The sequence below is a fragment of the Penicillium malachiteum genome (genome assembly GCF_028827825.1).
Source record: "Penicillium malachiteum strain IBT 17515 chromosome Unknown utg000004l:1.0-4883003.0:1.0-4884900.0, whole genome shotgun sequence".
Lineage (NCBI taxonomy): Eukaryota > Fungi > Ascomycota > Eurotiomycetes > Eurotiales > Aspergillaceae > Penicillium > Penicillium malachiteum.
In genome coordinates this window covers 3,181,082-3,208,988 of record NW_026643097.1, presented here as the reverse complement: position 1 = coordinate 3,208,988, position 27,907 = coordinate 3,181,082, and the positions used below count along the sequence as shown (strand labels likewise).

At 46.2% G+C, this 27,907-nt stretch overlaps 8 protein-coding genes across 8 annotated transcripts; 5 read left to right on the top strand and 3 right to left on the bottom strand.

The window, feature by feature from the left end:
- Positions 1-2,439: 2,439 nt before the first annotated feature.
- Positions 2,440-4,248, top strand: N7483_009274 (uncharacterized protein; the record flags this gene model as incomplete). Its single annotated transcript, XM_057092701.1, has 1 exon — positions 2,440-4,248. One exon carries the CDS (start codon positions 2,440-2,442, stop codon positions 4,246-4,248), a length of 1,809 nt encoding a protein of 602 aa, XP_056943875.1.
- A 968-nt stretch (positions 4,249-5,216) lies between these two features.
- N7483_009273 (uncharacterized protein) lies at positions 5,217-6,899 on the top strand (the record flags this gene model as incomplete). The annotated part of the gene is made up of 1 exon (XM_057092700.1): positions 5,217-6,899. One exon carries the CDS (start codon positions 5,217-5,219, stop codon positions 6,897-6,899), a length of 1,683 nt encoding a protein of 560 aa, XP_056943874.1.
- Positions 6,900-7,509: 610 nt separating this feature from the next.
- N7483_009272 (uncharacterized protein) lies at positions 7,510-8,590 on the top strand (the record flags this gene model as incomplete). Its single annotated transcript, XM_057092699.1, has 3 exons — positions 7,510-7,618; positions 7,691-7,986; positions 8,045-8,590. The coding sequence occupies 3 exons, from the start codon at positions 7,510-7,512 to the stop codon at positions 8,588-8,590; spliced, it is 951 nt and encodes a 316-aa protein (XP_056943873.1).
- A 442-nt stretch (positions 8,591-9,032) lies between these two features.
- Positions 9,033-11,453, bottom strand: N7483_009271 (uncharacterized protein; the record flags this gene model as incomplete). The annotated part of the gene is made up of 4 exons (XM_057092698.1): positions 9,033-11,006; positions 11,072-11,182; positions 11,261-11,277; positions 11,339-11,453. The coding sequence occupies 4 exons, from the start codon at positions 11,451-11,453 to the stop codon at positions 9,033-9,035; spliced, it is 2,217 nt and encodes a 738-aa protein (XP_056943872.1).
- A 1,385-nt stretch (positions 11,454-12,838) lies between these two features.
- Positions 12,839-13,417, top strand: N7483_009270 (diphthamide biosynthesis protein 4; the record flags this gene model as incomplete). The annotated part of the gene is made up of 1 exon (XM_057092697.1): positions 12,839-13,417. One exon carries the CDS (start codon positions 12,839-12,841, stop codon positions 13,415-13,417), a length of 579 nt encoding a protein of 192 aa, XP_056943871.1.
- Positions 13,418-14,079: 662 nt separating this feature from the next.
- N7483_009269 (sugar O-acetyltransferase) lies at positions 14,080-14,948 on the bottom strand (the record flags this gene model as incomplete). Its single annotated transcript, XM_057092696.1, has 3 exons — positions 14,080-14,166; positions 14,236-14,635; positions 14,788-14,948. The coding sequence occupies 3 exons, from the start codon at positions 14,946-14,948 to the stop codon at positions 14,080-14,082; spliced, it is 648 nt and encodes a 215-aa protein (XP_056943870.1).
- An 875-nt stretch (positions 14,949-15,823) lies between these two features.
- Positions 15,824-17,040, top strand: N7483_009268 (thioredoxin-like protein 1; the record flags this gene model as incomplete). Its single annotated transcript, XM_057092695.1, has 3 exons — positions 15,824-15,899; positions 16,029-16,176; positions 16,272-17,040. The coding sequence occupies 3 exons, from the start codon at positions 15,824-15,826 to the stop codon at positions 17,038-17,040; spliced, it is 993 nt and encodes a 330-aa protein (XP_056943869.1).
- Positions 17,041-20,155: 3,115 nt separating this feature from the next.
- N7483_009267 (uncharacterized protein) lies at positions 20,156-20,614 on the bottom strand (the record flags this gene model as incomplete). Its single annotated transcript, XM_057092694.1, has 1 exon — positions 20,156-20,614. The coding sequence occupies one exon, from the start codon at positions 20,612-20,614 to the stop codon at positions 20,156-20,158; it is 459 nt and encodes a 152-aa protein (XP_056943868.1).
- Positions 20,615-27,907: the final 7,293 nt, after the last annotated feature.

The window sequence follows — 27,907 nt, the reverse complement described above, 5'->3', positions numbered from 1 at the left end:
GCTATGTTCCTTGTACATATCAAGTAAAACAAAACTGGACGATCTTGCCGAGAGAAAAAGGACGAGTACCAAGACGGAAGACCCATTTGAAATATCTAGAAAAAGGAACAGGGACGACAGGGCGAGTAAACCGAGAGTTGGTAATTGGAAAGAATATGGGAATTGAAAGATTGATCGCGATGACCGGGTCGAGAATCCCGTCTTTGGTAGAATAGCTAGCTTTGAATCTCGATATGATAGCGCAAGGGAGGTGCAGACTACTGTCAGTGGCTAGATGGGATTAGCTGACATGTCAGCAAGAGTCACAATGGTAGAAGTGTGGGGTATAAATTGTAGTTAGAGCATACCATAGCTAATGATGTACCATAATACACCATCAAGAGACGCGCAAGCGCGATGCAAAATGAAGTACTCCATGCCATCCAAGTGAAGTTGGACTCAACTTTCTGTGACAGCAGTCCGTCCTCCAGATCTGCGGCCGGTGATTTCCATGCGGCGCGTCGCAAGATGAGTCCAAGATACAGCACTATCCAACAAAGCAACTCAACCCGAATATCGAAGCTGGATTGAAATTCTTTTCTAAGGTATTCTGTAGCGATCGCAGTGATAGCGGTGACGAGGTAGGTAGTGCCGGACTCCATGGTTCCGTACTTCCGCTGATAGTTGATCAAGTCATGTCAAATGATGAACAACTTATCAGTCCATCTATCCGATCTCCTGTGTCTGATCTCCTCGCGGTACCAGATTATCAGACCGGCTTTCTTTGCTTCCGATGCTCTTTGTCTCTGTTGCGGAGAAGTGCCCCAAGACATTCAAACCAAATCAACCTATGGCCTGCAGCTGGGAAATTTGAAATAGATTCAGAACCCAGCGGGGGGTTCAGCAATTGGCCCAGGGGTCAATCAAAAGTGAATGAGCGTCATCGCTATAGCACGCACGAGTAAAAAACCACACTGCATCTGCACTATCTATGGAGCGCGGTGCAATTGGCGGTACCAGCAGCATTAGCGCCTCCACTAGATTCGCGCCCAAATTGTCTCGTGCTCGTTGGGGGATCGGACCTGAGCCTGTGAGTGGCGTAAAATGAAACCGAGCTATAATAGCCTGGCGCGAATGCGCGTGGTAAACCCAATAAAGAGGGCTATCACATTATGTGGGTCATGATTATACGGACTCATTACAGAGAACTCCGTCTTTATACCGGGATCGTCGGTCCAAGCGGGAGCAACCCTGTTCATTTGAAATACACTGATAGGGCAGATGCCATGTGGACTCCACCGAACATGTAACTAGTTGGGGCGAAAACACAGACCACAAAGAGGCCCAGCGCTCAGATGGCATCAGCATCCTTATTCTTCACTATTATTATTATTTCTATTATTATTATTATTATCATTATCATCATAACAATACATATGAACTATACCGATTAACAGGAACGGGATAATAACAAGGTTTACTTGAAGTTAACCCTAATTTCTACCCTTCGGATACAAAATGAACGGAGGCATCATGAATCATGATAGACCGCTTATATACCCTCCATACGCGCCTGGGTCTTATGTTTTGGGCACCCACTTTGAGCGAAGTCTCAGTATACGTGTACCTGATATCAACATCGACATAAAACCGAACTGTTTCTTAAAATTGTCGGAATCATGCATGAAAGCCGCCAGGGATCGTCGACCCATGTCTCTGGAGTAGTTCATCAACTCCAATGATAGTTCCCAGTGAACGTCATTGCGTGGACAATTGTGTGTGGAAGAGATTGAACTGGATAAAAAAAAGAATTCAAATCCTTCATGGGACTAGGTTGTTATGTCGGCGCTTGAATCCCTGCGCTTCTAATTATTACTAGTGTAGGGCGGGACAAATCATGGAATTGGAGGCCCATACCACTTACCCAAATTGGGGGTTTGAGAAGCATATTGCCAGGAAATATCACATCTCAGACCCTCTCAGAACCCCTCTCTGTTTTCCTTTAATCTCCTCTGAACCCACAGCGCCTCCTGGTTTCTGAATTTGACTTACTGGCTATGAGGCTCGGTTGTAGATTAAGGCCTCGGGGTAAGGTAGATTCTCCTTTATGCGTTCGTTGATCTCCCAAGATTAAATAATACTTCTACCGCTTGCCGCCCGTCAGATCCTCGGTATTTTGGAAGAAGTCGATTGTTTTTAATTACAATCTTGTCCAGGTGCTTTGATTACCAGTAATCATCGCAATTCCTCTCGTTACGGTCGGTTTCTTATGTCCCTTTCTATTTCCTGGGCAGGTATGTTTACATTTCACCATTTAAACCCTCTTGGTTCCTTTTCACATCATGATCGTGTTACAGCCTGAGCCAAATACTATCATGATCGTGTTACAGCCTGAGCCAAATACTATCATACTCTATTCACATATAATCATAGCTAACTCTCTATATTACGTGCATAGAAATGAGATCCTTGTTCTTTAATACGATTCTCTGCCTTTTGGGTCTGCCAGTGTTCGCCAACCATGCTTCTGCCTCCATTGCTCCTTGGGAGATGACCTGGTCTGACTCAACATACGGTTATGATGGACCATGGCATGCGGTTATCATCAAGATGGGTGGCAATGATACGCAACTAGCCATGTACCCGGGCGGATCATGGGTATCTTATGTTCTCCTAGATACACTTTGCGACAATACGACAAAAATCGCATCTTACTGCTATGGTGATCTCGCTGGTCTTTACAATCCAGACAGCTCGGACAACTGGGATGGCAGTTCTATCTCTCTAGCCCCTGACCGCAACTGGGAATCGTTGCAATGGGGGTATACGGATGCAGTGGGCTTTGAGGCCTATGCCTATCGCGCACTCGATTCCATAGATGTTGATGGAACAGGCACATCGGCTTCGAACTTGATTGCCGTTGAGCAAGGATACCTGTCTTACCCGGGTGGTATCTACCCTCTGGAAGTGGGCATTCTTGCGCTCGGAACGCCAGACATCAACATGACATTCACTAGGACCGATGAAGTTCCCATCAACGGTACCTACGTCACAAGTTGGCTTTACGAACACGATGTTACTCCATCCTATTCGTACGGAATGCATATTGGCACTCCTAAGTTTGAAATCCCGGGATCTCTGTATCTTGGAGGCTACGACAAAAACCGAGTGCTTGGAGATGTATCAATCCAACCTGTCAACAGTGGCGAGTTGCCCATCGAATTGCTTGACATCAACATCGGCGTTCTAGATGGTGGCTCAGTCTGGGATTCCTCCAACATCACTGGCTTGATGGCAAAGTCAAACACATCCCTATCATCGGGAGAGAATGTTGCAATCGACGCGACAAACCCATACATCTACCTGCCCCAGAGCACATGTGATGCCATCACCTCATACCTACCTGTCACCTACAACGCCAATCTCGGTCTCTACATATGGGACACAGACAATGAGAATTACACTAAAATCATCACATCTCCCAGCTACTTAGGTTTTCGGTTCGTCAAGGACGATGTGAATACGGAGGAAATTGTCATCAAAGTTCCTTTCGCTCTACTCAACCTAACCCTTTCCGCTCCTCTTGTGGAAGTTGACACTGCATATTTCCCTCTCATGCCCACCAGTGGTACCTCAGTACTGGGCAGAGCTTTTCTACAGTCAACCTTCTATGGTGTCCATTGGTCGGAACAATACTGGTTCCTCTCGCAGGCCCCTGGGCCAGATTATAACTTCATCAAGGATGTCATCAGCATAGAGCCAACTACGACTTCCATTACAGGGACTTCAAGTAATTGGGAAGATACCTGGGCATCTTACTGGACGGCCCTTCCATCCAGTGTTGCCAGCAATAACTCTCAGACAAATGCCACCAACACTGCTTCAGCGACCGCGTCAAGCTCTAGCACGGGTCTCTCCACGGATGCTAAGATAGGCATCGGTGCCGGCTGTGGATTTGCTGCTCTCGTGATCATTATCTTAGCAGCTTGGTTTTGCATTCGTCGTCGTCAAAAAGCCAAAAAGGTTCACTCTCTACCCCCTCGGTATTCTTCTGAGCCTCCTCTCATCTACCAAGGTCCACCCTTGGAGATGGGAGCCACAGGTAGACGGGATACCCGGCATGAGTTGGGTTATGAACCTTCAGTTGAGGCCTACTATGGCAAACAGAGCTCGGCACGAACAAGCGCAGCTACCGATCCGCGGAGCTCAACCAGGAAATCCGATGGCATGATGGCTAGTTCCACCACTCATTTCTACGAGCTTAGTTAATGACTTTTTACGTGTGCCATATGTACGACTTGTCATGCACGATCTATATCTATTCTTCGAGCAACCAGACATATCTTTGGCAGATAGTTTTGTTTTGTTTTTGTTTTTACAAAGAAGTGTGAGGGATTAGAATAATTTAATCAGAAGGAAGAACTCTTACATACATCAATCTCCTACACAGCCGTCAATTAAGGCCACCTACCAGGATTCTCTACAAGTTTTTCAGACATCTTTTCAAATGTTTGAAACCTGCATGTGCACATGTGGTAACTTGAAATTCTTACATCAAAGTTCTCACTAATGTTTGAGATCACTACCTAGCTACGTCCCTCATTTTAGTACTAGTCAACGGACACAGAGTGTGGATTACAAATACCGAAGATATTTCCAGCCCATCGAATTCTCTTTGAGGCGAGAAAAGAGAATTATCATATCAAGAAACAACATTAAGATCTACCATGGCGCCAAGGTGATCCTTCCAGTACGGGAGAGTGTACGGAGTAACTGGGTCTCAGCTCTCCATTTTGACGATCCTTCCCTTATCCGGGAAACGCCGTGGCGTTGATGATCCCGAGTTAGTGACAATCTGGGTTCTTGATTTAGATTATGCGGCAACAAAGGCTAAGGTTCCCTGGATGTATCCTCCGTAAGCATACCTAGGGTATATAGTATTATAATCCTCAACTAGTATTGCGTTAAGGTCTGCTTATTGTTACAATATCGTGGGGCACCGCACATAATGGATTTAGGGGGTCATGACCCTGAGCCACGATGGGTCTCCCCTAGTAGTGGGGGCCCCTGAGGCCAGAATGGTGTAGCGCCGTGATATGTATGGTGCTCTTTTTAGCGCCTCGGAGAATCCAGCAAGAGTGCGAGCCAGGCAAGTCTTATAAATGCAAAGTACCGACACTTTTCCTAAGTCTTCCATTCCTCTAAAAAAAAAAATTGAGCTCGAATGCGGTATCGTGATGATATCCTTCTTCGAATCTCTCTTCCGTGCACGGAGTCGGAAAATAACTGCCATTTTTCTTTCTCTTCTATTTTTCATTTACAATTCAGCTCGTACCTCTTCTCAGCCAAATTTTGATGGGGTCGTAATAGTCGAACCCTGGAAGGATCCAGGCATATCAACTTCCACACCCTCACCCTCACCCTCAGCCAAGTTAGCCTCAACATCACAATCATGTCCACCCACAATAGCGGATAATGACTTCTCCCCTCTCACGATTCGCTGTCGCATTCAATCTGCGCAGGCACAGGCTCAATCTAGTCTAAAGTCCCAGTCTTCTACACCCAAAGAAGCAGTGACTGAGTATATCCGTCGCTATCAGAGAAATCCTCCGAAAGGATTCGAAAAATGGGTCCAATTTGCGCTAGATCATGGATCTAAGATAATCGATGACTTCGATCAAATTGATCGAGACCTACTGCCCTACCGTACACCTGAAGCCCAGCAAGTTTTCCGTGAACTGAGCGCGAAAAAAGTCGATAGTCCTCGCACGCGGCGTGTCACTGTTGAAAATGGAACAATGACTGCATCCATATGGTATATGTACGATGATGAATGGAGGAGACTACTCGAGCCATTTGTCGATGCATTACCAGATGGTACTTTCTTCATGAGCACGATCGATGAACCCAGAGTACTTACCAGCGGGCAATCACATCCGGATACCGTTCGATTCCATGATCGCCCTGGACAGTCTATAGAGGATCTGATCACTGAATCATGCGCTCAGATCCCACGCAATCTTACTGGCCGTCTTGGTGTCGCCAAAGATGTTTGCCAAGCTACTCATCCAGGAGAACTACATGCTCTCATCTCATCGCCAAGCAGCTTTTCCTATACTTATTCACTTGCTCCTCTCCTGAGCTTCGGGCGCATGTCCGCCTTTCGAGATATCTTGATTCCGTGTCCATGTTATCTTGCCCATGCGTTTCCGGATATACAAGATCCCGTTCCGTTCTTAGAAAAGAAGCCTGGTGTCTATTGGCGCGGCTCTTCGACGGGTGGGAAGGCGACGCGCTTCAACTGGCAATTCGGGCACCGGGAAAGATTCGTGTCTTTTATCCAGTCACTTCAGAATACAGCCAAGACGCTCGATGCAGGACAGTTCTTCGGGGCAAATATTGATGCTTTGGATAGAAAGCAGATCAAGCTTTTCAAAGATGTTTTCGATGTGCATATGGGCGCGTATATCCAGTGCGATGACGAAGCCTGTAAAGATATGGAGCGCACACTGGGTCCAGTGGATATTGAGCCTGAGGATACGGCCACCCACTATCGGTACCTCTTTGATCTTGATGGAAACAGTATGAGTACTCGATTCTATCGTCTCCTGGCTCAGAATGCTGTGGTACTAAAGCAAACTTGGTTTCACGAATGGCACGATGATCGCCTGGTCCCGTGGGCTCACTATATTCCAGTGACTATGACCATGGAAGAGCTCCCTGCGGTCATCAGTTTTCTCATCAATGATCCCGCTGGTGAGTCTTTATCTGCTGAGATTGCTGAGGCTGGGTCCTCTTGGTCACGAGAAGTTCTCCGGGAGATCGATATGTCGATCTACGTTTACCGACTGTTACTTGAAATGGCAGACTTATACGGTCAAGAGGACTCCGACCTAGTTGAACAATTCGACTCCGAATAATTGGAAGTTGAGACAGGGTTTGAAAGGATAAGTCGGGTCTTATCCCGGGTCAGCGCGCTGGTTCACGCTGCTTTTCAGTCTTTTCATGGTGGACAATTTCTTTCAATGTTTATATAGAATAATCGGTGATATCTGCATATACACTGTAATTTACCTACTACTAAATGAAACTCTTTTTGTACACTTTCACACGTCGCCTTCTTCAAAGTTTATCCCAACTCCTTATTCAGTAGAATCGAAAGTTCTGAAATATCCATTGGTCACAAGTCCTCTTCACATAGGAGCTGAGCGAGACTAAGAGACAGTCAACTTGGGATTGAGCCCTTCTGGTAACTTGAAGATAGTTATAAATCTCGGGATAAATGATCATGATACTAATCAATTATGTATCCCATAGGCGCGAACCACATGACCTCAGGCCCCCGCCAATAAGTCACCAGGTGGGCAACCTCAGAACATCGTGAAATGAAGTTGAAGTATCAAGTTTAGTTCTATCTAGTATAGCCTGAGTCAAGCGTGAGCTTATCCCACTTGGAATCATATCGAACACTCCGAGTCTCTACTTCAACCACCAAGTCGCTTCAAAAATGTTCTGAATCCTCTCATCAAGATGGAAACAATAACACAACCATATAAATTAATCAACGGAAACCCCCTCCTCGCTGACTTGCACTGGCAAAACGACTCTCCAACCATAAATGGCAACGGTCATCCAATTGGTATCCACCCTATAACCCAGCTTGGTCATCCCAGATATTCATTCTCACAGTAATGGAGCTAAGGTTGAACAGCACTAATCCTCCACGGAGGCGGCCTCGTCATCGGCGCAAAGGAAATCATCCCATACGCTCAAATGACATACCTAACCAGAGCCGGTTTTCTCGTCGTGATACCGAACTACCGTCTCTGTCCACAGGTATCAGCCTTCGAAGGTCCGATCACTGATTCAAAGGATTGTCTCCTTTGGGCAATTCAGAATGCAGATTCCCTGCTAGCCCAGACTGACGCAGCTGATGCGTATCGGGTAGACTCGGAGAAGGTGGCTGTGATGGGACATTCTGCTGGTGGTGGACTTGCTTTGACTATGGTATATCTACTCTACTTCTCCCATTATTAAATTGTGCTGAGCTGATCGTTTATTACAGCCTAATCAATCCGATCTCCCAGTTCAGATTTCGGCTGTGCTGGATTTCTATGGTGCGAAATACCTGGATCATCCTAGTTACCATGAGCCTCATCCCTGGTATACTAATATAGTTGTATCTTGGGATGAGGGGTATGCGAATCATGTTTTTGAGGGTCCTCAGGTTTCTTTTGCGGATCCGTACCTTGGAACTGAAACTCCTCCGCCGAGGGATGCGTGGCTTACGAGTCACTTGAAGAATGGGACTTGGTTGAATGGGGTTGTTCAGGATGGAAATCTTGCACGCGTTGATGGTACAACTGGTTTTTCGAAGACTTATCCACCGACTATGTTTGTTCATGGGATTTCTGATACCTTTACCAGCTGTGCCTTAAGCGAAAGGGCACATAAGCAGTTACAGGAATTGGGTGTAACTACGGAGATACTGCTTGTTCCTGGGAAGGACCATATGCTTGATTTGACATTGAAAGAAGGGGATCAAGAATTCTTGGACTTTGTGGTTCCAGGGCTAGAGTTCTTGGTTCGACATGTAGGACTTCCAGTTTGAGGTTCATTGTGTAGGTCTACTATCATTAGCAGTATGCAGATCTGTTTGAATTTTTATATCCCATAGTAAATTGTTGATAAATAAAGCTCAAATAAGGAAATGATGAGTATACAGGCCCAAATGAAGTACCCGGAAAGGAACGAATGATAAACAGTATTAGAGAATGAACAGAAAAGACCAGACAAATCCCAAGATGCACCAACCGAGCACCATGTACATTTAACCACATCTCATCGATCCATCTATATCCATGTCATTAGGTTAGTATCTGCAGGCATTGCATATCCATAACGGCTTGTTCCTGTGACAAAGTAACAAAAGAAAACAATCTATTTTCGCAAAGAGAGGAAAGGGAAAAAAAGACGGTACATGACCACATCTTATCTCATGAGAATAAACATGGCACAGCATCTCATTTAGTCAATCAAATTTGGCATATAGATCAACCGTAACGCGAACTCAAACTGGCAAATGCATCTGGGCTATGACGCCCGCTTTGGAACCCATTTATATCAACACTTGGTTGACTCATATGAGTCCTAGGCAGAGAGGGATTGACGGAAGTGAAGGGACTGGGGTTATAAGCGGCGGTGTTCATACCAAGGCCCATTCCCGTTGACTGTGCAGGGGGAGGAGCAGGAGCTGTAGCACCATGTCCACCCATTCCGATACCTAGCCCAGAGGATGAATAGGGATTCATACCTGCTTGGGCAGCTAGACCTGAACCAGCCCCGGTATTAGGGGTGGATTCACCCCATGGGTTTCGGGATGGAGCAGGTTGGTTACCATTAATCTGCTGGGGCTGGGGCGTTTGAACACTAAAGACCCCTTGAGATTGTGGAGTGGAATTGTAAGAGTTGGTGAGAGGGGGAACAGGGCTGGCGCCAACACCCTGCTGGACCCGGTACTGCTCTGGAATAGGAGGGATTGCGTTGGTGTGAGAAGGAGCAAGGTTGTATAGAGAGAGGATGCTATTTTTATCCATTCGACCGGTGACTTGGGGTACCAATTGCTGCGGTTGCTGAGGCTGGAATTGGTTCTGATAGCCGCCTGCACTCTGAGGGGTTGGTTGTCCCATAGATTGCTGGTAGGGGTTATAAGAGCCTTGAGCGACCGGTTGGGTCATCTGTGGTTGCTGTTGCTGTTGCTGTTGTTGGGGTTGGAAAGTAGGTGTCGGGCCGAATGGAGATGTGCCGAATGGTGAAGTAGATGACATTACCGGCATGGTATTTGCGTGTTGAAGTGGACGAGGCACCATTGTTGACACTGGTTGAGCTTGCTGTGGCAGAGCTTGGGTCTGTGGCACACTGCTGAAGAATGGGTTGTTTTGCGGAGCACCTGGGTTAGGATAAGTCTGACTAGCGATGCCGCCCTGCGGCTGGGGTGCTGTCTGAAAGAAAGGATTATAGTTGTTGTCCAGAGCCTGAGGCGAGGAAACGTATCCGACTTGAGAGAATGTCGATGTGACCGGTGGTGTATAAGGTTGCTGGTATGTAGACTGCTGCATCAAAGAACTTGCTTGGCTTGGGTAACCGCCAGTAGAGTGGGGGAACAGAGGCTGAGAAACCTGGAGGTTCTGGAAAGAAGCTTCCAAAGGTTGAACACCCTGCTGCTGCTGCTGCTGGCCCATTTGGTCGAAGGGGTTGTATGAAAGTGATTGGGCAGGCTGTGCAGGTTGCGATATTTGAGGAACCGGATTCGAAACAGCCCTATCAAAGGGATTGTTCGATGTGTCTGGCCTAGAAACAGCCGCAGGCACAGCCGATGATACAGATCTTGCTGGCGCTGCGTTGCTTGCCATTGCGGCTTTCCTAGCCCGTATCAAAGACGGATCCCCCTCGCCCAGTCTCGCCAATGTATCAATCGCTCGGTCCAAATCCTCGTCAAGGCCCTTCAAAACCATCTCATTACGTCGATTGTTGGTAAAGCCCAATTCCTGCAGCGCTGCCATCTTTGCCTCGAGTGATGCAGTGGTCACATCAGCAACGGGCGCACCCAGCCCGGTGGTCTGACTCGAGAAAGGCGGGGACCATGGCCGTTGATCCGAGGACGGGGGTCTCTTTGTACCGAATCGACGGAGGTTTGAGGTAGACGAAGATGATCGAAGGCCAATTCCAAAGAACTTGCCCGACTTTGGTGGCAGGGGAGGCGGCGAGCCTTCGGGTGACCCGCGCGACCTGGGCGATCTGTCCGGTGAGGAACCACGTCGTGAATCATGGCGTGACTTGGTGTAGCTTGAGTCTTCCCGGCTAGGAGGCTTTGGCTTTCCATCCTCCAGCGATCGATATTGGTACTTCTGACGAATAAATCGTTCCATGCATGAATCGGCCTCGTCAATGTCTGTCGGAACTGGCGGCTTGACATTCTTGGGGTTATAGATCTTGTTCATCAGGAGGTTTCCATGGGATTTCATATTCTAATGGAAGATTCACGTCAGTTTTCGGAAATTGGTATTATTCAGTCTTGTAAATGACTACTCACGTCAACCTGTTCTGAAGACCAAGTGTCCATGGACAATGACTTGATCTTGGAAATGTGTGTGCCCAACTTGCGGTGGATTGCAGCGCACCGCATGCAAAGGAAGATACCCATCTGTTGAGGAACAAATCAGCCATTGAATATACGGGGATGGAGGTGGTGGTTTCGTTTCGATTCAGGGGAAGGACATACGTTCCAACTTGCCCATCCTATTCACAATATCCCGTTAGTCTGGCGTGTTGATACTGTTTTTGCGGGAGGAATACTAACCTGGGGTCAAGGCATCGCAATCGGCACATCGATCATTACCAGGGACGGTCCGGATCAAATCGGCCAGAGCCTTCTCATTGCGCAGCTGCTGACGCTTGCTGATGCCATTCGGCATGATGAAACAATGAAATGAGTGGACAGCGTACACACAGTACGTGAGAGATGAATAGGGGAAAGAGGAAAAAGTTCCAGGGCGGAGAAAGGGAAGATCGAATCATCGAGGGGCATTGCAACCCCAGACAAGCTCCTTAGTAAACTCACACGCGGCCACTTTCTTGGTTCTATTCATAGCTCCACTAGTTAATTCGTCACAGAGAGTGCTTCTAGAACGGTTTTAGAATGGGATTGCTATTGATGGGGTTGGGCATTAAGCCATTGGACTCGGGCACATAAAGTCCTAAAAGAGGGCTTGTCTCCGGGTAATTTGCTCTGTAAGATTTACTTGGATTGCTCTTGGTTGAAGATAAGAACGGATTCTATCGGTAAAAATTGGATCAAAATGATATTGGTCATATTGGTCATATTGGTAATATGGGACTAAAGGTCATAGGATGTCCAAGCACCAGGTGGCTTTCTCACCCACTGCACTTTAGCCAGCCGAAGCCAACGAGTGCCGTTGAGGAGCCTTAAGATACTAAGAGATTCTTCTAGTACGCCAATATGACCTGCCATCCTATGACCTAAAATTAGGAGGAAATTGGAGGTTGATTATGCGTTCGTAAAAAGTGTAAAGAAAGAAAGAGGAAGAATTGGGATCAATTTTCCCGTTGAAATAGTACAAATGTACACGTGACCTTCTCTATAATGGATATATGTCACGTGTGTCGTGTTCTCACGTGATCCTGGAATTGAATATTTCTTTTTCTTTTGCAACTTCATCTTCTTCTCTTCTACACACTCCTCTGTGTTGAACACTGAATTACTCCCAGTTCTTCGGTCCTGTAATGTGAGGACCGCAAGTTACTGTCAAGAGTTTATCAGTATTTATTAGTATTATAACCCCACATAACCCGCGAGGTGCCTTTTATTGGCATCGACGTCTCTTGGGTGATTTTATATCGTTCGTTCGTGGCATATCAAAACCAAACAGCTTTTAGCAGGGCTGCGTCTACTCCACCCTGGTGCTCGTCCCCAATCGAGCAGCAGGACTTTTCTACGACGAACATTCCAGTCAATTTCAATGCAAATTTTCTTCCAAGATTTTCGTATTCCATCTGTATCCAGTACCTAGTATGGGCGCCCATCAGCCTTCTGTATCGACTTGAAGTTGAATTCCATCTGGCACGCTTGGATGATATCAACTTGAGAACTAGACGATATAATCCTCTTTTCTTTGCTTAGGTTTTCCATTGTCCGTGTCGCCTCCCGGGCTGTCTATTCTCTGCTATTTTGTTCTGCCCTGCTGACTACAGCTGCGGCTATCCAGATTTTTCGAATTCGTCGTCGTCCACCACAACCCCGCATTCGCAATATACAAGAGGCTTAGGGCTATCGCCCATAATGACCCAAGATTTGCCCATCATGAGGGACTATTATCAAATTCTCAATATTCCATTTACGAGTTCCTCCGCCGCCCTTTCGAAGCAGCAAATCAAACTCGCATACCATAAAGCGCTCCTCAAGCACCATCCTGATAAAGCCAGCGCAGTCACATCGGACTCGAGTATCCAAGGCTCTACATATGCTTCCTCCACCTCCACCCAGTCGAGAAATGGCACTGAAACCTACTCCATTGACGAAATTACAACGGCCTATAAGACATTATCAGACCCCGGACAGCGAGCCGAATACGATCGTACCCTTCGTCTGGATCGACTGAAAGTCGCAGAGCGGGAGAAGACGGGCGACGTGTTTCACACCGGATTAGAGATTGTGGACCTAGAGGATTTGGCTTGTGATGAGGGTGATGGAACAACCGATGTGGTTTGCTGGTACCGTGGCTGTCGATGTGGAGATGAGAGGGGTTTCTTGGTGACTGAAGATGATTTAGAAAGGGAGGCGGAGCATGGGGAGATTGTGATCGGATGTCGCGGATGCAGTCTCTGGCTGAAGATTCTTTTTGCTGTTGAGGATGGCTGAAAGATGACGACTGAAATCCGAACTTTCGGTCTTTATCTTGCCCGATGTTATACGAGCTCGTTTGGATAATGCGGCAAGTCGCACTATCTCTGCCCGATCTTTCGTCCGGCGCTCTGAAACATGGGCGCATGCCAGTGGTACAAGGACCCGAAACGCCTAAGAACCGTTTTCAGACCAACTTAGGAAGTTGTGTCTTACTTCTGCACGCTGCAGGTAAGCGGATGGCCTGAATCAGTCGAGTATCGGCGAAGAGTATCGGCGAAGTGTAACATAGTCTCCTCTGGCGATGTCGACGCCTTTGGTCCTGGCTTTGCCCAATCCTGATTCAATCCGTACTCGCATCAAACTATGCGTTTGGGTGTCTTACAATATTGACTTTGTGAACATACATGAACATGGTCTGAAGTTACAGTCGCTATCTCCGATGGAGATAATTGGCAATGACTGTGGCACTTGGGATAACCGTTGCCCGATTCATCTTGCCATTCATGGAACACAACCCTACATGTCGCAATACCTCCACTTGGGTATCTAGTCATAATCACATACTCAAAGAAATCAATATACAACTGAATTGTATCAGCAATTCGCTGCAGATCTGTCATACCATTCTATCGATCTTGTAAACCATTCTGTGTTTTCTCGGCATTTCCATTCCTCGTCTAACATTGCTCTGGGTCCATCTTACTCTCAATTCGCTTAATAACTCTCGCCGGGTTCCCCGCTGCAAAGTAAAACGGAGGGACATCCTAAGTGTTCATCAGCACACCGAACAAATCACAGATACGCCCATGGACTCGAATGATTCAGGAACTTACTCGTGTAACCACCGATCCCGCACCGATTGTGCTCCCTTTCCCAACCCTCACACCGGCGAGAATAATCACATTACCTCCAATCCACACATCATCTTCGATATGGATCTCCTTTCCAGCCTCCGGACCCTTCAGACCCTGTCGAACAGCAGGATCAAGTGGGTGGATAGCGCCATGGAGAGAAACGTTGGGTCCGAACAGGACTCGCTCACCGATGGTGATTAGACAGGTATCCAGGACTAACAGATTGAAGTTAAGGAATGTCCCTGCTCCAACTTTGAAGTTGAGACCGTGGTCAACAGAGAGAGGACCGTCGACGAATGGGTCTGTCTCATCGAATAATTCCTCGTCTTCTTTGGGGTTGGGGTTCACTGGTGGGAGTGGACGAGTGTCTCCGATTATTCTGTCAAGAGTTAGCGTTACTTCGGGCTGGTGCTGAAGGTATATGTCAGTCGTTCAGTTGAAGAGATGCGATGCATCTCCTCCAACATGCTAGATAGAACATTTGAAACCCTGGTACAGTCAAAGTAAATGAAGAATAAAGACAAGCCTTACTTTCTCCATAACTCAACTTTCTGTCGGCGTGTTGCATCTCTAGCTGCGTTGAACTCATCGCATGCTTTTCTGCAGCGTGTTCGGTTGGCCTGGAGGTCTTCATCCCAGGGCTTGTACAGCTCGCCGCGGAGCATCTTTGCCCATTCTTTCGAGGTAGTCATGTCGGGTGACGTTTAGGTAGTTCCGATATTGAGGCTTCGTGAGAGAGGGGTATTCAGAAAGGATAGGAAGATGAAATGAGTTGACAAAAACTAATTCCTTTAAACGCTTGCGTTATAGTTGCGAGTGACTGCGAAGTGTGGCGTTAGGTGGATCCGTGCTTGCATGTCTTCCTTATTAGGCAGGTCACTCAACAGGGGCGATGTTTACTGCCAATTTCCGAGAGATGATTTCTATTTAGGCTGCGATAGTTCTTGATTAAAGCTAATCATCATGCTCGAATCTACAGATGTGACCTCATCTTGCAGCAGAGGGTGGTCGCAAGCTACACCTTCAAGTTGGAAGTGCTTGGTCTTGGCTCCGGTAAGGAACAGTCGAAGCTTCATGCTCTCAAATTCGGTTCGTCTACACCAGGGCATATTGACCTGAGATTTGAAAACAATATATGTAATTATTCCAGCCGATTATGTCGATTCTCTCTTGAACTTGAAGCTCGATTTTAGCACCTGGGCATTGAGGCGTGAGAAGTGAGAGAGACTCTGAGCTTACTAACTACCTAGTAACTCCCATTATATATTCGGCTGAGTTCATAGCTATGATTCAACTTCCAAGGTTGAACTTGAAATCAGCTACATGGGATAAGACTCCCGAATATCATAAAAAAAAACGCTATTCTAAAACAGAAACAAGAATTTCACTGCGATTGATACTGTTACATATATTGTTAACCCTGCATATAGAATCCTGGAAGTTGACGTTCGGCAATGGAAGCTTTGTTGACGCGGAGGATTGATGACATATTGAAGGATTCCGGCAACTTCAAACTTGAACCTCTTCACCACCATCACCCCTTTACAAAATAACATCCCCCTCCATAATGGCGGTCGTCAACATCTCCTCCGTTGAGCAATTCAACAACCTCCTCACCTCCTCTCGCTTTGTCGTCGCCGATTGTAAGTCCAAGTCCCACCGCTCTCCCCGCATGTCAATCCCTTCCAGCCCCGCCTTGCTTAGCACCCCTCAACGATGAGATACTTGAGCGTCTGGACCCATCACTGATGCAAATATTTTCTCGAATATAGTCTACGCCGACTGGTGCGGACCATGCAAAGCCATCGCCCCAGTGTATGACTCTCTGGCTAGCCAGCTGAGCCGTCCAAACCACATCACATTCACCAAGATCAACGGCGATGAGCAGCAGCAACTGGCACAGGCATACAGCGTGCGAGCGTACGTAACCATCCCATACCCCATCTTCTCAATCCGCTCCATAAAGAATCTACCGAATCCCATAATCTACGAGCACCAGCTAACAACGAAACTAGATACCCCACCTTCATCGTCTTCGAAAATGGCCGCAAGAAGCAGACCGTCGCGGGCGCAGACCCTCGCAAACTAAATGAAGTGATCCAAACCCTCGCATCCGAAGCTACAAAGTCCGACGCAAGCGGCACCGGTGAATCCAGCACAGGCGGTAGCTGGATCGGCGCAACACCAGCCAAGGGCTACAGCGACGTGAGCGACCAAGTAGAGATTAAGGGACTGGAACTACTGAACCGCGACAGCGAGCGAGGCGAAGCGCGCGTACTATTCGACAAGAGCAAGCCATCCGGACTCTCTGGGAAGGGCAAGGGAAAAGCCGAGAGCAAGAGTGATTGGGTGGAGAGTGATACGGATGAACAGCTTATGCTGTATATCCCCTTCAACGCGACGCTGAAGGTGCACTCGTTACATATTACTTCTTTTGCGGATGCGAATGCCGACGAGAATGATGATGAGGTTCCTATGCGCCCGAAGACCGTTTCGTTGTATACAAACCGCTCTCATGTGCTTGGTTTTGATGAGGCGGAGGATATCCCTGCTGTGCAGACTGTGGAGATTAAGGCTGAGGATTGGGATGCGAAGACTGGTACTGCGAAGGTGGATTTGCGGTTTGTTAAGTTTCAGAATGTCACCTCTTTGGTGGTCTTCTTTGTGGATGGTGATGGTGATAGTGAGAAGTTGCGTGTGGATCGGGTTCGTATCATTGGTGATGCGGGCGAGAAGAGGGAAATGGGCAAGTTGGAGAAGATTGGTGATGAGCCTGGCGAGTAATGTGCCTATGGAATAGAAGCTGGATATAAACTTGAGGATCAAAGCTCAAGTTACATGTCCATTGACAAAGCTATGGGTAGACCCGGAGTTCAAATGTTCCATGTTCAAGTTTCTAGCTGCCCATATGGGAATTATCAGGGCACACTACTCAGTCCTAGTCCTACTGCCATTATTGCCAAGTCCGAAAAGAAATATCATAATGATACATTGAATATTGTTGAAGTTCAAATATGGATCCATTAATAAATCGCTAATATTCTAAAAAGTATGTCCGATTCCATACTAGGAGGTCTCATCTTTGAGAAATCAGAAAGACCAAAAAAAGTAAGAACCGGTGTGCAATTCCGTTCGTCTGTGGCACAACTGACACCTGGGTAACATCACTGAAAGCCTCCAGAAGGAAACTGTGGATGTCCAGGCAACACGGGTAATATTGATAGTTGCGCCGCCGCACGAAGAAGAAAAAAGAAAAGAGGAAATTTCGAATTGAAAGATGAGAATTTATAGCTGCGAGCCACTGGGTCCCGGATTAATGGTTCTTCCATATCTCCGATTTTTTTTTACTTAACCGATTCAATTACATAATCATCAGAGTTGAACTTTTCTTTTAATTTTCTGTTTTCTTCCTTTTCTTCTTTCTCTATATATTTTGGCTTATGATGAGAACAATGGAAATTTATGATAGGAAGAGACTGACTCCCTTTGGGAGCGTGATCTCAACTGAACCATCCCTGAAGCCTAGTTACAACAAAATGATGTTGTAACTTGAACCCTTAGTTAGACGACTGGAGATCTTCATCTGGCACTTCAGCCTATGATGACCCTGAACCTTGGAAAGCAAATTTGAATGAAAACACCCAAATAAAGCCGCGCTAGAAGCTCTCCTGCAGGACTTAAAATAAGCACCAGATCCCCATGGCTGCAGTGACTAGCAAGCCACCTGGAAACCTAAGCACCTAAACTCAGCTCAGGCTCCCTTTCTCACTCCATCAATCTCGACTCGTCGTATCTCCATCCCGTCCCTTCTTGCCAAGGACATCACAAACCTGGAAATCCAACCTGAACCGCCACAAGCGAAGCGAAGACGAGGACCCTGGACGCACAGATGGAGCCTTCGGCCGAGGATTTTTGCAATTCATTCAAGGTCTTTCTCTGGGCCCCATTTTCAATTTCTCTTTGTTTCCCGCGGAGAGGCAGATATCCCCATTTGCACGAAAGAGGAAGGGAAAAAAAAATCACTTATGGACTCAGACCCACGATACCTTGCGGGCCGAATGTCCACTGATTCCGGCCCGGTCTGACATCGCTGGTATTCCGATACGCTCGAGAGTCGGTATGGATGATATGGATCTCTTGATGGGGATGACCCGTATATACTAGCACTGAGTAGTACTGCGCTAGTTTGTGAGATTGCCGTATACAGGAGGTGCTAACAGGGCTGAAGATTTTCTTGTGAATGTTGGTAGTTGGACTCCACTGTAGCTGGAGCTTGCATAGCTTTGACTTAAGGTGCTGATGTCTGAATCTGGATGGTTATTCAAGTTGCATTCGATGCATGTACAAAGTAAGGACTCCCGACGTCGGAGCACTTGAGTAGATCTGAATATCGTCACGGTGGAGTGACAGGTGCCATCGTCACTGACAGAACTCTGGTTCGTTCGTAATAACCTCGTAGGCAGCATTCATCATGCCATACTGTGGGCACATCTCGTCAAATATATCCACGTGCGCGGCTGAAACACCTGAACCAATTTCTCAAATCCACAGCCTTGAGCGTAGTGACCCATTTTCGGTTCAGACGATTCCATTCCACATAACTTATTTGCTAATAGTTTGTCAGTCCGCGTTTAGCGAGGCAGTTCGCAGTTCAGTGTTTTCCGTGGAGGATACTCGTGGGTATATCGGGTGCTGAGTAGGATACGACCCGCTTCCAAGGTCATTACCCGCCTCGACACGAGAGCCCGCAGTAACTGACCACTGCTTTGACGATTTCAGCACACGCTCAAGGGTATGTCCCCACAGCAGGATACACGTGTAGAAATACATGAATCTTCTTTGGCGCGCCAGTTCTCACAATGGTGGAGTTGTTGTCGTGGTCTTGTACGTGCAATCTTTTTTTTTCTCCCCGTCGGACGGCGGTCAGAACATGCGTATGTACTCCATTTAGGTATCTGACTAGTATGAAGCTATATTGTCGGCAAAGACCATGAGATGCGCTAAAAATTAGTGCAAGCGTAAGACTTGGCTAGTTGACCTTCCAGAAGGATTCGAAGGAAACGGAGTACTCCGTTAACAGGGGCCAAAAATTTCTTCAGCGCTAGTGAGGCGTGAGGCGGTGCTGTTTTTTTAATTGCTGGTCGTATCAAGTGGGTTAAAAAAAATGTTAATTGTTAAAGCACTAGTTCCAGGCGCGAAGGTTTACAGGGCCAAGTTTCAGGTAAATTCTATTAGGATTTCTTAAGTTTAATGTTGCGTTCTAATCTAATCGCCACGCTGAATTCTGGATTTGCGGGCTGGGAAGTGGATTCTATAATTTTTTTTCTTTTCTTTTTTGGGGCACTCCCGAACAGTGGTGGTATGAGATATGGAGTGGTGTGTTTGATACATTCTTGCTCATTAAAATCATCTTATCATTACGTACGAAACGATACTTTGAAAATCCGGAGGATTGTCTGTTTCTTCCGGTTCTCAGATTGTCTGCAGAGTCCACTTCCTTGGTTATGAGCCGTGTCGTGGAACTATCAGATAAGAGAAGGAACCGGGGTCGTCGATCTGGATCGCGCAAAATAGGGAAAAGAGAACGAATATCCAGGAACAACGATGTGGACACGGCTTCGGAAACTTCAGCATTCCTACACTCATCTCTGTGATTCGGTGAGACGGGCTGAGTGTCCTTGGAAGTTCCCACTGTTTCCGGGAGATTCACAGAAATAAATGGGGAAACGGAAGAGGGACTGCTATCCAGTAATGATCTTTTTGTGAAGCACAGGTTAAAAGTGTTCAATACTAGTTAGAGGGAAAATGATCTAGTGACCGAAATCGGATGTGCACCGGGTCAGAATAAGGGCTCAGCTGGAGAAATGGACTCATATGACTTCATAAGAACCATTGATTGCTATATTCGTCCGATAGGGTTTCGGCATGGTAAGCGGAATGGCATCATTTCACTGGGGACTTGCATGTTGTGGGATCCAGTAGTGAACCAGAACCAAAGATTGAGGGTGTGGTAACGGAGTGCTGTAGATTGTGCGGATAGGACGAGACACGGACTTCCGGACGGAGTGTTTGGGTGAAGTGGGGGCGATATGGGAAGAGAGAGATTTGGGAATGGAGACATGGGACTCCGTACCTGAGTCGAACCACCAAACCACCCAGGCGTTCGTTTGAAAGTGCGGGTTGACCCCCAGGTACCACGTTTCGGATTGAGTACACCAATTACGATACTTCCAGGCGCGGAGAACCTCACAAGTTGGGATAAAGGAAAATAAAACCAGAACTGCAGGTTGACCCATCGTGGAGATTCTTGGGAACCAAGAACGTTATCTTGTTGGTTCAGTTGGGTCAGGACCTGCATAGGATCGGGAGCCCTAATGCAGCATTTTAGGTCCAGGAACAGTACAGAGTCACGCTAGTGGATTCCAATTTGCCACAAGTTGAACTTTGTACAACTCCGCATTTTTGTGTTTTTAGCGCATTTGCAATTTTGGGAATTGCACAGAAGTGTATGTGAATTGAATCAATCGGGATCATATTCGATCGCGGCAATATGAATCGAAGAGTACCGGAAAAGCGTTTCTTGCATGAATGATTTGCGGTTCACCGTAATCAGAAAGTGGAACGAGTGGGGGAGGATAACAAGACAACGCAACCAATTTCCGATAAGATCAGCGAAGCTTTTTTCACAACTGAAGAAAAAGAAGAAAAAAAGAGGGAACAAGCAAAGTAAAATCTGTTTGCCCCAAACCTGTGAAGATTGTGGTTGCGGAGATAGACTAGTTGAAATTGGTGGAAAGTTCAAGATGAGAAACTTCCATTGGTTCAAATGAGTTGATGCCGAGACGCTAGGATTACAGTCCCACTAGACTCCAATGTTTAGTTGTGATAGACAGCAGATCCTGCCTGGAAGAATCTTGGTGCTATTTCCACGTTCCTGAACCCGTGAACGCCACATTGGTAGAGAGTACCGGGGAGAAGGTCCAAGTGTAGGTTTTTTTCTCTCATTCTTGCTCGTGCCAGTGGGTGCTATCCTGTCAACGAAGGGAAGTCTGAGCGTATTCGGGAACTCGGATTGCAGATTGGCTCGATTATCCCCGGGAAAAGTACGCGATAGCAGAGTGATCATAGCTTCTGTACCAAATTTCAGCATTTGCCGGCTCGGCAGGGGGATCAAATACTGGAGTGGGATTAGTGTCGGGTGCAACAGAGGAAAGTTTGGAATAGTCTGGAGTAAAAATTACGTGTTCAGGGACTTCGTACTAGCAGTAAGTACTAGCACTTAAGAGGTGCATTGATACCGAGGATTCGGACTCACACGTGCAATTATTAGTATCTTACATCATATTCATGTACAATTAGTACATATAGGAACTTGAATGTACAATTTTCTAATTTATTTGTGATAGTGATGGGATCTTACAGTACAATCGGAATCAGCCGTCAATTATTTGTTTCCCCAGTTATTAGTTCCCATACCATTCATCCAATAAACACTAAATAAGAATACCAAAAGGTGGATTCAAATCCTGGTACCTAGCCACTGGAAGCACTGGAAGTACCTAGTAATGATAGGAAATCCCCGATTGGGTAATTGATCCAGATGTTCTACCCGGTCAGGTTGACCCAGATTGACCCAGATTTGACCGGTGTGTATTCTGTCCCATGGATCGCCGTCCGTGAACTTGGTTTTAGCCGAGAAACGAGGGAAATGGTCTGAAATCGTATTCCCCGCATTTCTTTTTTTTTGGTTCTATCTTACCTAGTTACCTAGGTAGGAACAAAATACGATGCTACAGTACAAATTACGGAACCACGTTTATCAATGTTTAATTTGAGGTTCTATGGTTTCACATGAGATAGACATATGGGGACCGTGGTGTCTTCCCGAGTTTTTACCACTTTCCCACACTACAATTTTACCAACTGCCTGTTGACCCGACTATTGTGGGCATCGTGGCGGGCGCCCTGAGCGTAGCGAATGGGGCTTAGCAACGATAAACCGTTAGAGAGAGTTAACATCGGCAACGATGACAAGATTAGTAGAGGCGTCCAGTCATAGACGAACGAATTTACATGAATCAATTGTCCACGACGTGGCAATGGGGCAGAGAGCCCGGGCCATCCGAGGCAAGACATTGTCTAGCCGGCCTTACCATAAGCTTCTGGTTTGATGCTATTTAACTGGTACAATCTAAGTGCTTATGAGAAAGTGTACCATGGCTTATGACACTCGCGTACATAGTGAGATTGATAGATCTAATAGTTCTCTCACTAAACCAAAAATTTGGCCATGACTTATTTCCTAATTAGGATTGCCATGCAGCTTGTCTTTAAAGTGAACACGTTCGGTTTCACTACAGGTCTGGGCCCTTCAACCCTTGTAAACCTTGAACTTTCAAGCCGAAAATCCTTCCGGCTTATAGCTCTGCGGTAGTACTTTTTAGGGCCTTTCTAGGGCCCCCGGGGATCAACTCGCTTAGTCAAAGTAACAAAGCAAGTGTATGGCGAGAATTCTAAAGCTACACCGCTACCAGAGTCTCGGGGAGAAGGAGCGCGGAGCAATTAGAAATTTAGAAATTATGGCATGAGAGGGTCTCGAATTTTTGGGGGCGTGGGGCGAATAGCCAAGGCTCCGGCGCATGCCTAGCGCCATTCATAGCCTCGAAAACGCGTGTTCCGTTGAAGCCAAGCGATGGTACGGTGAACTTGGTGTTTCAGATTTCAAGCTTACCTGGATAGTAACGCGGAAAGGCCCGAATTAAATCAAAAAAAAGACAACACTATGTCCGAGATTATCGTAGCTTGGAAAATTAGAGCTTGTTGATTTTGGTGGGTTTTTTTTGTGTGTACCTAGGAATTGTAAGTGGCTTGACGTGGCTGGGTCGTATCTTTCATGCTCTCCACATGGAATTCAAAGGAATTCAAAAAAACCAAGTTTCCAAGTACACACACGGGTCGGCTTTCACTTTGGGTCCTTGAGGATCTGCGGAGAAGTAAACACCCTTTGGCATACCCTTTTCCCGGAGAAGGTAGAGAGTTTAGTCGGTACTAGTTTCTTTTCTAAGGTTGTAAGAGTTGGTAATTAGGGGAGAGTTCAGTAAAGGCGAAGCTTCGAATCCATAAAGAAGTTAACTCAAAGTGTGAAGAACTCAATGTTCAATTTCAGTATCAGTACCAGTATTAGTATCAGTAACGTCGAGCTGGTAACCGTTTTGATTCAGACGCTATATCCGCCGCGCTTGGGTGGCTGCATTTGTCTTGGTCGGGAGATAGCATGATTCAGTTACTCCGCAGAAACCAGAACCACTCACTTGCTCTGTACTCTCTGTACTCTGTACTCCGTAATGATACTATGTATTCGGAATCAAGCGGAGTCTGATAATGTATCGCTAAGTATCACCTGATTCGTGCGTGTGATTCTGTTCATGACTTCGTCATCATGGTACTCCATCCACTCCACACTTATATGAATTGGACAGAAATTAGAAATTGGAGCTCCGATAAACCCTGCGGCGACTACTGGCCGTTTTTTTCGTTTGGCCAGGGCCCCCGGCGGATGGCCGGATGGCGTACGCGTGAAAGAAGCGGCGGAGAAACATACGTATCTACTCTGTGATAAACATCTTATTGGTGAGAAAAATAATAAATGAAATTCCATCTGTCATACTACGAGAATTGTACATTCCTGTGAGCGCCACTTGAACCACTTAGATCCACAGCATGTCTTCTTTCTTTTGTCTTTAAGGAAATAATAAAAAGAGAGTTCTGATTCGAGGATTTCACACGGAGTACATCTTCCGAAGAAAAAAAATAAAACATAATACATAATGCATAATAAATGATATGAGCGGAGTAATAAACTATCATTATTGACAATCATACGACCAGTCGAGACTACGAGTCCAGTGGCGTGCTCCGCACCGGCCATCGTGCATGAAGGCAAAGCTCGTCCGACGTATGAGAGATTCGAAACGCCTTCTGATGTGCACTTCCCCGTTGGACCCTTGCAGCAAGGCTGTTTTACACGCCAACTTGAACTTGAACCTCGAGGTCAAACGATCTACAACGGGTGTCATACACGAAGTGCATTCTTGAAACTCGACTGATCAATCTTTTCCTATGCCTTGGACCTGCACGAATCCAATTTAGCTCTGTAAATCCTGTCACTCGGATACAAGCATAAAATGGTCGTCAACGGTTTCTCGCATCTCGCATCTCGCAGTTACAAATCCCGAGAGCCCCATCTTCTCTGTTAGAAAAGAGAATAGCTCTGATTCGTCGGGGAAGAGGCAAAAAATGGACAAATGGTCGCTCTCATTTTGACCATTTTCGTCTCTAATTGTAATAGCGTGACCCATCACTCACTAGCTTCATTTAATTCTGTACATAATTTTCTTGGAATTTTCCATTTTATACATTTCTTTTACGGAGTACGTATGATACTCCGTTTTGCCTCTCAAGACCTCGGAGACATACTCTGTGTTAATAATGAAACATTTGAAATGATAACCATGGAGTAAGTTGACTCGGCAGAGCTCATCATCCACTCCAGTGGACTCACCTTCATACGAGCCACTCATAACTCCCTCGGCTAGTCCAAGGACCTTCCGCGACAAATGCCATTCGAGCTAGCAGCCGCCCGGTACGGGTGCGCTATCTCCAGTTTTTACTCCACCGGAAAATCCAGAGTGCTCGCCAATTCATTTGCCCAATTCATTTTCTCCGTATAGACACCATCACCATTTGGGATCATTCCCCGTTTTTCATTTCTAGCCGTCCTTGGGGTATCCCGTAGCCCGTAGCCCGGAGCTTTCCTTTTAGCTATCTCGTAAATGCAAGTAATATGAGGTCATAGTGTAATTGAGGATAGCCGGTGAGTTTTTGCTTTTTCTAGTACGTTAATCATTAGGGCTTCATTCTCAATAGTTGAGCTCTTTTTTGTTTCTTTGCTTTTTTTCTTTGCATTGAGTGGATATGTGTGGCATTGGCTGCCTTGAGGTCTCGAAAGTCTTTTTACAACTGTCTGTGCGACAACGGCGGGCCAGGCACCTCCGATAGCTATGACCAGGGGACAATAGTAGGAAAGCTAAAATTGGACGAAAATTTGGGCATCTTTATGCGGATCATAAGTGAGAAAGTATTTAATATAAGTTGAATGAATGATTCACATATAGAAAGTCTCATGATCATCTTTTAATTGATATGGAGTAAAACAACATTTTGATTCAATGTTTGTCAATGTTTGAAGGCAATAACCACATTTTAATTGACATAATTGACATGAGACGGAAAAGTTCTCCATTTCCGACGCAAGGTCTATCCTTAGTAGAATTAAAAAAACTCCCTAGTCCTTAGTTCATGGGGAAATTGGGTTCTCGAAGAAGGATTGACAGCCTTCCATGCATGGGAAAAAAAGGTTCTCTCACTCTCCCAAATGCTTGGGAAGGGGGGAAAAAGAGTGCCCGGTCCAACTAACCTAACCTGGACTTTTTCTCCTTGAGTGATTGTGGACCAGAAGGAGCACTAAACAAGGTGGTGGAGTTGGCAGTGTACGGAGTACGGAGAGGTGATCAAGACACCACCTGGACTAGGAAGACCAGGATTGTTACACACGTCTTTTTCCAATTTCCCACTTTCGTGGCACTTGGCTCGATAATAGATTGTGATTGGCAGCGGAAGATGAGCGAATCCCGTCCGCAACGAGCCACTTTTGTCCACTTTATCCGTTCTGGGGATAGTGGTAAGAGGTGGAGACGCGCTATGTTTAGAAGCGGCCAATTGTACGGAGTTGATGTGCGCTCTGGTCCCCCGAAGGAAAAGATGGACGATGATGGAATTCGAGTCTGTTCTGGACTCGAGTTCAAATTTGAGAGGAGATGAAATATTTCACATTACTGTATGATTATGGTGAAATTCAAAAATGATGCAATAATTCCAATGTTTGTTGTTTATTAGGTATAATTGTGGATAACTTGGAAGTTAACTTGAACCAGTAACTGAAGCTGATGTGGGAATAACCCAAACTTCCGATTAAACTTAACCCACGAATCTTAAAGAAGAAGTGATAGGGGGAAAAAGTGAATTATCATGTTTGTGCCACAAGCTTTCAAGTGCGTTACCCAAAGATTGACACCCGACCTTGCTTGCGTGGCGGTCTTGGGCGTGCAGGGTGGCTGTGGTGTGCACGTATGGGACTGGAGTGATGAGAGAGGGCAACTCGATGTATCGGATTCCTCGAAGGACTGATCACAGGCGCTGTTCCCCGGATCTACCAAGGACATTTGAACATTTGAGAGTAAAAGCAGTGCCATCACACTATCTCATGCAATCGGAACACATTACTTGGCGACGTGGCTGAACTTGACCTTACCAATAAGATGTATCACATAACCATATGAAGCCCTGAACACACACACACAAAAAGACCCAAAAAACCATAAATTTACATGATTTAGACAAGGACTGAGCCTAGCTGGGACTCCAGCTGAGAGTTTTATCTCTGTAGCCTGTAGGCGCGATGTCATGGGTGAGTTTGTTTCGGGGGAAGGGATCCAATCATGAGAGAATCTTAGAGTAATCGGAACTCTCTCTCCGGAATTTTCTGCTGATTTGACTGCGAACTTGAACCTCACTGCATCTTTGAGCCTTGCCTCTGCTTCATGCAGCCAATGATGGTACCTAGTGATGGTTCTTTTCTCGGACTGTGCCTCCACAACACTGTTCCTGCAGTAGGCCGCGCAACTGGAAGACATCACAGTGGACAGATTTCCTGTTTTGTATTTTGTTTTTTTGCCTCTTGTAATTTTTCTTTTTAAGTGGTGCCTTTGGTGTGCTTTGACATGTCTTTTGCGACAACCCTTACAGCTGAGAAAAATCAAAAATCCCGCGAACTCCATGTGGCGACTTTCAAATGTTACGAAAGGCAACGAAAATTCCCTCATTGGATTATTCTGTAAGAAAAATAAAATAAAATAAAATAAAAGAAACCAATAAAGGTGATAGAAGACGATCGATATCATATCGATGGTATCTACAGGTATACCATTTGTGAACTAATTGGGGCCGTTTATTACTTTTGGGGGTTATCACGACTTACGCGAGAAACAGTTCTTTTTACGGTGTACGGGATTACTGTTGTACTTTGGCCGAATATCATATGAAACTAGAAAAGAAAAAAGACCAGAGCCAATCCGGACTGTTTTATGATCCGGTCTGTACACTGAGCCTTTGATCGGCAAGTGGTGAGCGATAACTGCTCAAGTTCATGCAGGTAGATGAGAATGATCCCCGAAAGAGGCATGGATAAGCCGGGCTTCTTAGTCTCTTCTTAGTTTCTTGTGTAGGCCCCGCGTAGAAGTTGAGTTTCCACATGTTGATCGTATGGGTCGAATGTACCGGGGGGAATGGGCCTCCGAGGTTGTTTAGATCCGTGTCGATCGTTATGCCTTGTCTTTCCCATGCCCTGACAGTAACATGATGAGGACGGGATAAGCGGGCCACTAAATTCCTTCGGGGCACAGCCATTGGTGTGAGTGGTGTGAGTGGAGAATTCCTTTGCATTTCTCACGCTGATAAGAGGTTCAAACTGATTGCCGCTGTCACCATTCTAGGATCCAATCGCGGTGCACCTCGTGGCCACACACCACGCCAT